The sequence below is a fragment of the Myotis nattereri genome (genome assembly GCF_964212035.1).
Source record: "Myotis nattereri genome assembly, chromosome: 1".
Lineage (NCBI taxonomy): Eukaryota > Metazoa > Chordata > Mammalia > Chiroptera > Vespertilionidae > Myotis > Myotis nattereri.
The window spans coordinates 55,164,275-55,177,250 of NC_138075.1; the positions used below are offsets into that span (position 1 = coordinate 55,164,275).

General features: G+C 35.4%; 1 protein-coding gene across 1 annotated transcript in view; it reads left to right on the forward strand.

Moving 5' to 3' along the window:
• Window positions 1-6,283, forward strand: part of PYGO1 (pygopus family PHD finger 1) — a gene marked incomplete at its 5' end in the record, with an annotated part of 32,942 nt that extends 26,659 nt beyond the window's left edge. Inside the window, 2 exons of the mRNA XM_081106677.1 lie at window positions 845-930; window positions 2,411-6,283. Of these exons, the coding sequence (XP_080962803.1) occupies window positions 845-930; window positions 2,411-3,535 (1,211 nt within the window). The 3' untranslated portion in view covers window positions 3,536-6,283. The remainder of the gene's footprint in view (window positions 1-844; window positions 931-2,410) is intronic.
• Window positions 6,284-12,976: the final 6,693 nt, after the last annotated feature.

Genomic DNA, 12,976 nt, shown 5'->3' on the forward strand with positions numbered 1-12,976 from the left:
TCTACCCCTAAATTATACTGGAATTTATCTGGATTATCTTTCCAAAGATTGACCAGAATCTAGTAATAGTGGTTACCTCAGGGACAGGGAATCAGATGACTGAAGATTTAAAGTCAGGACGGACACTTTCTTTTTCACTGAAAGAGTAACAAAAATACTATGGAGGTAGAGTGAATGACTGTTTCAGGCTGGAATTATGGGGAAGACTTTTCAAAGAACAAAGATAATAAAAATTTAGTATTGCTTTTATCTAACAAAAGTAGAAACTATGTAAATAGGTAATTATAATAGACTAGAGGCTTGGTGCATGAATCTTTGCACAGGTGGGGTCTGGCCAGCCCCACCCCCAGTTGGGATGTGGGGAGTGATCAGGGGTGGGTGATGGGCGGGGGTTGGGGGGAGGTATCACCAGCAGTTGGTTGGCCAGCCCCTCCCCCTGGTTGAACTCCTGGCTGAACTCCCCTTCCAACACCTGGTTGAGGGGACAATTTGCATATTAGCCTTTTATTATATAGGATATTGCTATGATGTATATAAAATGATTTCAGCCGAAACCGGTTTGGCTCAGTGGATAGAGCGTTGGCCTGCGGACGGAAGGGTCCCGGGTTCGATTCCGGTCAGGGGCATGTACCTGGGTTGCGGGCACATCCCCAGTGGGAGATGTGCAGGAGGCAGCTGATCGATGTTTCTCTCTCATCGATGTTTCTAACTCTCTATCTCTCTCCCTTCCTCTCTGTAAAAAATCAATAAAATATATATAAATAAATAAATAAATAAATAAATAAATAAATAAAATGATTTCACATACAAATGGAAATATTATCTAGATTTTATTTCTTTTTAGGTGGTGATAGTGGACTGGATGGGTTAGGAGGACCAGGTGTACAACTAGGAAGCCCAGATAAGAAAAAAAGGAAGACAAATACACAGGTAAATTGACATTTTCTTATAATTGCAGCTTTTCTTCGCTGATATGATCAGGCTGTTGCAAAGGTAAATTGAAATTTGGTCATGGGGCCCTGGCTGGGTTGCTCAGTTGGTTAGAGCATCATCCTGGTTTACCTAGGTTGCAGGTGCAATCCCTGGTCAGGGCACATACATGAAGCAATGAATGCATGAATGGATGGAACAACAAATACATGTTTTTTTCTCTCTCTCAAATCAGGTTTTTAAAAAGTTTAAAGAAGAAAAAATTAAATTTGGTCATGATTTTTGTTTTCTATCTTCATTCAGAAACTAATAGTGAATTCTGCAATGAATTTTTTTTTCTCTGCAGCTAATGGCTATTGCAGAATTATAGGCCTAGAGAGTGTATATTGCAAGCGGGAAATGTAGGCAGAAAAATTAAAATGCTTATTCTTAAGTCTAATTTTAAAGATATAGATGTCCATAGTTCTATTGCAAGACATATATGGAGACAAGTTTAACCTGAAGTAACAATGTTCAACTATTATAATAATTCAGTAGCATGTGTGTATCATGAAGTAATCATGGTGGAGATATCTTTTGTCTATAACCTGTGGTTGTAATAAGCAATCAAGGCTTTGCCGGGTTTATTCTCTATAAATTTGAAGCATTATTTTTATGATAAAGACTGTGAATAAGGATAATGTATGTACAGATGACTTTTTTCTATTTTGGCCACCATCTTTTAACCTTGTAGTGTGACTAAAACTGGTACTTTATTTTTCTATTCTGCAGCCTAGAGCTTTGGGGATAAGTTAATAGCTATTTCTTAAAGTTAAGCTAGAAAAATATTTAGATCCTGTTTATTATTTAATTTTATGGTTATTTAGGGGTATAAGAGGTATTTTTAGTTAAAATTTTAAGGGAAAGATTCTAGAGCAGTGCTGGCGAACCTATGACAACTGTGTCAGAGGTGACACGCGAACTCATTTTTTGGGTTGATTTTTCTTTGTTAAATGGCATTTAAATATATAAAATAAATATCAAAAATATACATCTTTGTTTTACTATGGTTGCAAATATCAAAAAATTTCTATATATGACACGGCACCAGAGTTAAGTTAGGGTTTTTCAAAATGCTGACATGCCAAGCTCAAAAGGTTCGCCATCACTGTTCTAGAGTTATAAGCAAGTATGTTAAGTGAAAATTATGGTAATGAATCTTCTTTTAAAATTTAAATACTTTTGGAGTTTGAAGTAACAATGGATTCATGCTCAGAAAAGCATTATTTCCTTTTCTAAATGAAAGAAGCCTATACATTTTATTATTAAATATAATTACATAAAAATATTTGGAATTTACAAGTGAAGAATTAAATATTCATAACACTGTAAGCGAAACTTTACCAAAACTAAGTTCATAAGTGTTAAGATTTTATAACAGGATTATTTTAATGACTGCTTTGATCAAAAACATGTATTTTACTTAACATTCTCATTTTAGGGGCCTTCTTTTCCTCCATTGTCTGAGTATGCTCCGCCACCGAATCCAAACTCTGACCATCTAGTGGCTGCTAATCCATTTGATGACAACTATAATACTATTTCCTATAAACCACTACCTTCATCAAATCCATATCTTGGCCCTGGGTATCCTGGTTTTGGAGGCTACAGCACATTCAGAATGCCACCTCACGTTCCTCCAAGAATGTCTTCCCCATACTGTGCTCCTTACTCGCTCAGGAATCAACCACACCCATTTCCTCAGAATCCTCTGGGCCTGGGTTTTAATCGACCTCACGCTTTTAACTTTGGGCCACATGATAATTCAAATTTTGGAAATCCATCTTATAATAATGCACTAAGTCAGAATGTTAATATGCCTAATCAACATTTTAGACAAAATCCTGCTGAAAACTTCAACCAGATTCCTCCACAGAATGCTGGCCAAGTATCTAATCCTGACTTGGCATCTAACTTTATCCCTGGAAATAATTCAAATTTTGCTTCTCCATTAGAATCTAATCATTCTTTTATTCCTCCCCCAAATACTTTTGGTCAAGCAAAAGCACCACCCCCAAAACAAGATTTTAATCAAGGATCAACCAAAAGCACTAATCAAAATTCCTCTGCTCAACCTCCTCACTTAAATATGGATGACACGGTGAATCAGAGTAATATTGAATTAAAAAATGTTAATCGAAACAATGCAGTAAATCAAGAGAATAGCCGTTCAAGTAGCGCTGAAGCTACAAACAACAGCCATGCGAATGGGACACAGAATAAGCCACGACAACCTAGAGGTGCAACAGACACATGCACCACTGAAAAAAGCAATAAATCCTCTCTTCACCCAAGCCGTCGTGGTCATTCTTCTTCCGACCCAGTGTATCCTTGTGGAATTTGTACGAATGAAGTGAATGATGATCAGGATGCCATCTTATGTGAAGCCTCCTGTCAGAAATGGTTTCATCGGATCTGCACTGGAATGACTGAAACAGCTTATGGCCTGCTAACTGCAGAAGCGTCAGCAGTGTGGGGCTGTGATACCTGCATGGCTGATAAAGATGTCCAGTTAATGCGCACTAGAGAAACGTTTGGCCCACCTGCAGTGGGCAGTGATGCTTAATCACAGGCATTAACTAAAGTGGGGTTTTTTCCCTGTGTGTTACAGAGGTTCATTGACACACGATTTTAATGTTTTACAATATTTTTTTTAAATGCACATGCAAAAAAGATGATTTACCTTTTAGTTTTTATTAATATTCCACTTCATTACTAGTGCAAATTTTGTATTATCTAAGTTTGCTTTCTAGGATAATATATATGGGGGTGCTTTAGAAAGTATTTTACAAATAAATGTTAGTTGTTGTTAATCATAAAAGCCTCTTGAAGCTTCAAAATAATATGTAGCAAATGTAGGCAAGTTTTGACTTAAAAGTTAGAACCAGTGAAAAGTGAACATTTCAATGCTGAACTTTGGCGATATCACATTAAACATTTAGTTCAAAAATATTTTTGAGGATCCATTTAACGTGGTGTTTTAAAAATATATTTTTATTTATTTCAGAGAGGGAGAAAGATAGAAACATCAATGATGAGAAAGAATCATTGATCAGCTGCTTTCTGCATGCCCCCTGCTAGGGATCGAGCCCACAACCTGGGCATGTGCCCTGACCAGGAATCGAACTAGTTCATAGGTCTATGCTCAACCACTGAGCCACACCAGCCGGGCATCCATGTAATGTGTTTTCAGAAAAAAATAATATGTGTAGCTATATTATGGAAGAAAGCATACATTTAATGGATGTTTTTAAAAATAATAGCATATGACACCTGATTCCTCCCTAACTAGAGTTCTTGAAACTAGTGACTTTCATGTTTCAAGTCAGTCTCTTCAGGATATGTTTGTACAGATATGAGACATATGTTAGCATATAGAAGATGCTCAGTAAGTATTTGTGGATTAACTTGTAGATTGTACCACATGAAACTGCTATTATTCGATCACTTGAAAATTGACTTCAGTTACTAGAGTTGATATAATGTTTGTTTTTAGTTGTGGCATTTAGAATTGTAACAGTATTATGCTTTCCTCTCTTCCATTTTTTTTAATTACTGGTTGTTACTGGTTTCCAGAGAAATAAATAATATGGTATCCTCAGGAGAATTGTGAATACTTTTTAACACATGATTTCAAACTGAGACATATTGCAAATAAAAGTGGTAGAAACATAAATTTGGCATTAGAGCACTCTGCTGGCGGAAGACATATTCATTAATTATTTGAAAAATCTTGTTCTGGGGATCTGAATTCAAAATGGTGCCTCAAGGGAGATCAAAATCCATTTTAAGCAAAGCTCAATTAAGAGCCACTGTGAAAGCTAATTTACAAACAACAATTCAAGTCCTTGCAAGAGACAGTTTTTGCTATGACTTGGGAAAGTGTAAAATGGACCTGAGAGTATCCTCTTGAAAGATGATACAGAATGGAGATAGTTGGAGGTCTACTCATTAAGATTCAGCAGAAACCCAGTTTTGGAGTGGAACATAACCTGTGACCAGAAAAAGAAAAAAAGGGTACTGTGACAATTGATAGTAATTTATACAATGGTTGGGTGTTGGTGAAGCTCCCAAACTTGCGTCATCACCAAAAAAATTCTGAAGACCATATGGTGACGTGAAAGGAACACTGAATTACTACTATTTAAACCCTGGTGAAATGACAGCAGCAGCATATTGCCAAGAAATTAATTTTAGGCCTGAAAAATCTGATTGTAAAATGATCCTGTGGTTAATAAACATGAACCCACACTTTTATGTGACAGCACTTGACCTCATGTGTCAAAAGCTACTAAAGCAAAGTTAGCTGAATTGGGCTATTCTATCACATCCATCTTAGTCACCAGATCTTTATACAATGAATTACCATCTTTTTCATCATTTGGAGCTTTTTCTAAGAAATAACATATTTTCCAATTGAGAAGAAGTAATTGGAGAATTTGGACATTTTAAACAGCCTAACAAATGGTGACTTTTATAAAAATGAAATGTTTAATATCCTGTTAGAAGAAAATTATTAATTCTCATGGTGCATATTTTGATTGAATAAAATTTATTTTTATATACAGTATTTAAATTTTGACCTATAAAAACAGCAGTTTCATATGGTACAAGGTAATGTAAGTTTTTCTCCATTTACCTGTGACTAGTTAGAAGTGAATACAAAATATTTTCAGTAGTTGTAAAATAACATATCTTTACAGTTTTAGGAAATGAAATAGACTCTAATAATAGGTACTACTTTGTGTGAAAACTTTACCAGTTGAAACAGTCAAGTTGAAATGCAGTGTTTTTGGCTGACTCTGAGATTTGATGTGTTCAGTAGCATACTTGAAGATCCCAGTGTGCTTACACTGTAGCTTTTGTTAGAGATAGAAATTTTTCTAAATATTTAAGGACTTAATTATGTTGTTCTTGAAATCCTAGTGAGTGCTGATTTTAAGACATGATGCACTGCATGCTATATGCTCAGTACTAGCATCAGGTCATGATTTTCTTTATGACTGAATGCAGTTAGATAGATATTTATAGAACCTTCCAATGTTTGCAGGAATTAACACTTACATGGTAGTACTTGAGTTGTGCTCATTGCTAAAACTGATTATGCAGTCTTAACCCTCTGTTGCTTACAGTTTCAATAGTTAGTTGTTTTGTAAAAATGAAACCACCTCTCCCTAGTTAGCCAAAAGGTACTTGATTTGTAATGCAATTATTTCATTATCCATTTCCAAGTAGTTGTCTTTAAAATCTTATAAGTGGATTTTTCTTCAGGTATTTAGGTCTCTAGAGTACCTTATTTAAATAAGGATCTGTAATTATTAAAAAGAAAAACCAGTGGTTGATTCTGACAGTGAATCATAGGCAAACTATAATCATAGCTGATGAATGTTTTCATGTATTTGCATTAATTTTCTTACGAGTTCTACCTTTGTCTCTGCACAATACTAAGTCAAAATATCTAGATACTTTTTGGTAGGAAAAGTGATGAACTATAAGAATGGCCAGATAGTAATTTGTCCAATTTGACCCAAAGAAGGCTGTTACACAACTTGGTGTGGCTTTTTTAGGACAAGCGATGAGCTGCCCTAAACATTTAAAAATATTCAGTGACAGAAAGAAATGTACATAGGTGAAATATTCTTCCTGTAGCATTGCACATTTTTGCTGTAATTATTTTCCTTCACTTAAAGGCCTCATTACCATCACACACGCGCACATGCACACGCACATGCGAGCAGGAAATCTTGGAGGTTCTCCTACATTCTCATTTGCCAAAGTTCAACCTGGCTAACCAGCAACAGTTAGGCTCTCCCCCCAAGGCTAGGTTACTGATAGAAAGTTCTAAAGCATCATCAGTTCCTTTCTGATAATTTGCTTTGTTAATTTCACTAGCCTTCCTGTGCACTTGCTTCTAGATGCTACTGGACTAATACTGAAACAGCTTAGCTTATAAAAGAAAAATAATTCTTCAGATAGAGTGCTTAGAATTTAGATTTGTGATCAGTGCTTTCCTTTTGTGTGAAATATTTTAGAGTATTGCTATTATGATTCTTGTTATCCAAATTAGGAGTTTATATGCATATAACTGAAGATTTTCTTGTAGTAGTGCTTATTCATAAATTAACACAATATAAAGAAATCCAATTTTGGGGTGTTTTGGGATTTTATTTGTTTTGTTTTATTTTTTAGACTCTGACTAGTGATAGGAGGAAAAACTCAGTAGTATGGGTCACCATTAAATCTGCCAGCTTTAGTCATCCAAATAAGTATTAGGAGTCTTTATCCAATATTCTTTCCAACTTGTTCATCTTAAACAAATTAAGAGTGCTAGTACTTATTGTCCAATGTACTATAGTGATTGTATTTAGTTGTAAAAAAATATATAAACAATGAGAAGGGAGCTCTAATTAGTTTTTGGGTTTTTTGCAGTGCATAGAGGTCTCAGATGCATGAACATTTAGGCTATTTTAGATTTTTTTAATTAAAAATTTTAAAAGTATTGAGGCTCCCAAAGTTTATTTGAAAATAGTGGTTTAGAACTCTCTATAAGATAATTAGATTCTTAGGGAAGCTCGTAAAGGCTTATTAAAGCATGATGTAGTTAACCAGTAGTATCATGCTGCGCACTCAGCTTCTTTAGGGAACCAATCGGTATAGGTGGGAAAAAGAAGCAGAGGTCTTTCCTTTTTCCTGATGTGATTCAGGAAGGTTAAGTTCTTTGATGTGTTTCCGAGTTGTCCTCTTACTATCCTACACTCTCTGGGATGCGATAGAAGCCACCTTGCCTTTTCCCTTCCTGGATGCTCTGTGCTTCAGAATTTCGTATCTTTCCTCCAATCAGAATTCCCATTTCTTTGTGTGGCTGTGCTTGACTAGATTTTAAGGGAAAGGTGTTCTCCCAGGATGTGTGAATGAAGATCATGAAGAAAGTGGAATTAAATTTCTTTTTTTTTTAATGGTGTTTATTCGGAATAAATCTTTATCTAATATCAAAGGTTTCAAACAAAATGATCACATTTCAGGCACCATAGAAAGCAGTATTTTTGTCGAATTGGTGATACTTTCTTGAGACTATTTCCCAATTTCCTTTAGATTGTTGGGATTTAAAAAGTTTCCTTTCTTCTACTTCTCTGAACTCAGAGGTTTTCTTCCCATTTGTAAATATTAGAATATCACCTTTTTCTGTATTCCATTTAACCAACAGAGCAGTATGGAAGTCACACCTGCATTTTTCTGACTCTTGGTACAGTGATGGGAGTGTAGAGGCACCCTTTGAGTAAAGAGGCTGGGGATGGCATTAACATCTCCCAAGACAAGTCGTCTTAAGGGAAATGAAGGGAAGAAAGTGGCTTTCTATATGCCAGACATTAATACATCAGAAACTGCCTGTATTTCATTGAAAATTTTTCATCAATCCCAATGGATAAGTTTCATCTTTGTCATAGTTTGTCAAATTACTTGCAATTATATTAAAATGTATTCTAAATACCTGTACTTTCTTGTTCTGTAGATGATGTAGATGATGTTGCCTGTTAGTTAAAATATCTTATAAAAGAAAGTCCTGCTTCTTATCATGATGTATGTGACTTAAATGACTGTTTCATATTAAAACTATTTCTTCCTTATGTACTGTTTACATATACCTCTTTTTGGGATATTAGTTCAGTACTTTTATACAAATCTGAGTGTGTTCCACATTGGTGACATGTATTTTTGCAGTAATTTTTTGTTTTGTTCATAGAGCATCTAAAGTAACACATGCACTAGTGCTGTGGTCTGTTGCAAAATTACTGTAATTCAAATTGGAAAATAAAATGTTTCCAGACTTTGTCCAACATTTATTCCTATGGCAAAGGAAATTACTATGTAATACTATTTCTTATGCTGTTATGTTTAAGCTACTCTATGAAGTATGTGAAACATCAATATTTATGGAATAGATGGCCTGATATCTTTGAAATAGGAGAGATAAAATTTGATATTAGCAACTCATAACACTCATAATACAATAAATACTTCTTAAAATTTTTATCTTACTTTTACAGTTATAACTTATTAAAGAGTTGACAGTGCATATTAGGATATTTTCACCCCATACCATTAAAATTATATACTAGTCTGTGAACTGAATCTGATATCTTTCAACCAAAAGATATATCATTCACTCCACCATAACCAACATACTAACCTAATACTAATCTTCATTTATTAAGAAACTGTAGGCATACCTCAGAGATATTGCAAATCCCATTCCAGACCATACAATAAAGTGAATGTCACACTGAAGTGACTCAGGCAAATTTTTTTGTTTCCCAGTACATATAAAAGTTATGTTGACACTATACTGTAGTCTACTGAGTGTGCAATAACGTCTGAAAAACAATGTACATACTTCAATTAAAAATGCTTTATTGTTTTAAAAATGCTATCGTCTGAGCCTATTGGGAAAATGGTGCCAATAGACTGGCTCAACACTGAGTTGCCACAAACCTTCAATTTGTAAAAATATGCAGTATCTATAAGGCAATAAAACAAAGCACAATAAAAGGAGGTATGCCTGTGTTACCATGAAACTCCTCTAATTTACTTAGAATTTGTATCCATTGATACAAGGACTTTTGATTGGTGTTTACTTGGGACTATCTAATGAAAAGATTTGTTAGTAGGAGTCAAAATTTTAAAGAAAAATGTTTAATTTTGAAAAATGTTTAAGCTTTTTAGGTGTATTTCTTTATGAATATTAGTTTACAAGTACTTTTGTCATGCAAACAAGTACCCAAACGAATTACGGTAGGTAATACTTGGCCAATGCCAATACGTATATTTGAAATTATATGCTTGAAAGAAAAAGAATGCTTGTGAGTGCTTAAACTGCATATCTTTAAAATATTCAAATTTTAAAACTTTTATCCATTCAAACTATCCTGAATTAATAAGTTTTTACTATGTCAGTGATGTATATAGCAAGATAAATGTCTACCTATGCTATGTTATCTCTATACATCATTTTTTTGGCATGATTGTTGTGGTATATTTTGTACATTTTATTGTCAAGTATTGCTAATATTGACATAGCAATAAATCTGATTCAGTTCTTAGTATTTTTTTAAATGCCAGATGCCATACTGTATAATTCCATTATATTTTACTTGAATACCCAGTGCTTTCATGGGTCTATTTTTTGTGTTAAAAGTTTAGCATTGCATGTTAGGAATTTTTTTTCTGGTGTTTTCACATGGGTCTGTTTATATTTAAAACATAGGTTTAAAGAAGTATTAGTATTAAGTGATTCATGAATTGCTTTGTGGAAAAATTTAAACTATGAAGTGACTAGGTTATTCCCATATTGTTTATTTTCTTTATGAGGTTAATGTATAGGCTACAGTTTTCGGATAAATAAAATTGGCTTGGTAACTGATAGAATATAGCAGTTAATGGATAGTTTGAGTGTCTAAGGGCTTCCAAGTATTAAACCAAATAATTCTCAAATCTCAATTACTTTTTAATAATTACTATAAATAGTGGTAAGCCAACTCGTCCTTTTTCTTTTAAAGATACTTAACCCTTACAATTTCCTCCTTCTGATCTCTTTTTCTTCTTAAACACCATGCAAGAATTTAAAATTGGAGTTTAATTCATCTTCTACATTGTAGGGTTTTTTTGTGTGTGTATTTTATTGTTTAAAGTATTACATGTGTCTCCTTTTTTCCCCCATCAACCCCTCCCTGGCCACTCCCACCCCCCAGGACAATCCCCAACTGCCCCAGTGTCCCTGTCCATTGGTTATGCTTATATGCATGCATACAAGTCCTTTGGTTGATCTCTTACTCCCCCCACCACTCCTCCCTCCACTGCCTTCCCTCTGAGGTCTGTTCTGTTTGGTGTTTCTCTGTCTCTGGCTCTATTTTTGTTCATCTGTTTATGTTTACATTGTAGTTTTTTATTCTGTAGATTAGTAAGGTAGGTAGAGGTTTTACTCTCAAAACAGCTCACGTTATTGTTGGTCATTCTTTTCAGGGATCATGCTAAATGTCATTTGTGCATTGTATAAAGAATGTTATTTATCCAGTACTTAGACCTATTAGTAGAAATTATGTATGGCAGGCTTTCTTGAACAATATGTATTGTAAGTTTGTTTCCTACAGTGTTATGCTTCAGATTCTTTTAAATAAAGCTAGTTTTTAAAGAAAAATAACTTTTTTAATTGCTTAATTTTCATCAGACAAGTAAATGTAACAATTTTTGCTTTAGGTGGGAAATATCTCAAGAAACATTAAGCAGAACAATAACCTACAATTTTCCAGTAATTTAATTTTATACCAAGGAACAAAACAATATGTTTGGACAGGTCTTTCTATACACATACCCACCACCACCCCCTGCCACACTGTTTACATATAACATTGAGTCCTGAGATTCCTTAAGAAAATGTGAACATAACACATCTCTATTTTAACAAATTAGGACTGAAGTTTTGTTAATAGAAAATTAATTGGAGAGGAGTTCCACAATCTCAGCAGCTTAGTAACTATCCCTGAAGCAGAGACACCATTGTAGCAATACTAAGAATAGACGTGCTGGAATGACAAAATTAGGCTGTCAAAAGACCTTCAAAGTTTGTTGAAGCAACCATCAGGTGCCTTGAGTCTCACATGAAAAGAGACTACATAAAATGTGAAAGTGCCAATTGATACAACTTGGCTTTAGGGGTATAGAAGTGCCAATAAGATAAAATTACATCAAGATAAAATTGGACTGCATTGAAGTTCTATTTACACATATGGAAGGAAAAAAATCAATAAAAATGTGTGTATCTTATCTGCTGTCGGAGAGAGAAAAAATGTACAGAGACTTCTGATCAAATAACATTGTGAATTGACGCTCCAAGGCATCTATAATTTAAACTAAAATTGGGCTCAAAACCAACATAAGTATATCCAAGGACAAGAAGTATAGGAAGAAGGCAAAACCCATGCAGAAGTAGCAACCTGCATGACTCTGGGTCCAGACAGAAATTTGCAGTAAGAAGTTCTAATCTGGCAGGGTAATGAGGTCTTAAAAGTGCTACTACAGTACAAAACTGATGATATACAGTAATGTAACACCGAAAAGGAAATGTATAGCATTAGACAATTTTTAAGTCTAAAATACAATGAGCTAAGAATTTATCTCAAGAGGATAAAAGATCCTAAGGAAAGTAGAGGAAGGGAAAAAATAGGAAATAAGATATAAAACAAACACTGGACAGGAATAATAAAGCCACAAATCTGGTGATTTGTAAATCACCAAAGAATTGAAACAGTTAATTAGCATATTACACTTGGTTGAATTGGGGCCCCTAGGACACAAGTTGAAGGCAACTTAAAACTGCTAGAAAGAATAGGATGAACCCAGAAGAAAGAAAACTAAATGAAAGGCAAAAACCCAGTTTTTTTTTTTTATGGTATGTGAATTATATGTCAATAAAGCTGCATTTAAATCACAGAAATGGCTGCCTAGAGCTCCCAGCTGAGGCTGAGGTGGTGGGTCGGGCTCTGTGGGAAGAACTGTTACCCTGCCAGGCACTGGGGGGTGAGTGGCAGAAAAGGTGCAGGTTGTCATGTCAGACTTACAGGGACCGACATCCTCACCTGTCCCAGGAGGTGCTAACACTGACGCGGGTTTACGTTCGGAAGAGGGATGGCCATACCCGCCCCGGGGGCAGAGGATCTTACACAACTTGGCAGCAGGCGGGAAAGGGGACTTACTTCCTAGGTCTTAACCATCAGAGAAAGGGGGGATGCTGGAGAGGCAGCAGGCAGAGCCACAGATACAGCATGCCTGGGCGACCCAGAGCAGGGGCAGCCACGGTGCCACTGACAGGTCCTGAGCATAGGTGGGTGCCCGGCTGGGTCGTAGGACCTGAGTGGACTCATGGGCATTCCGGGTGGAGCGCCATGCACCTGCAGCCCCAGCTCACATGCACGCCTGCCGTCGGGTCCAAGCCCCTGGTGCCCTGCTTTTCAGT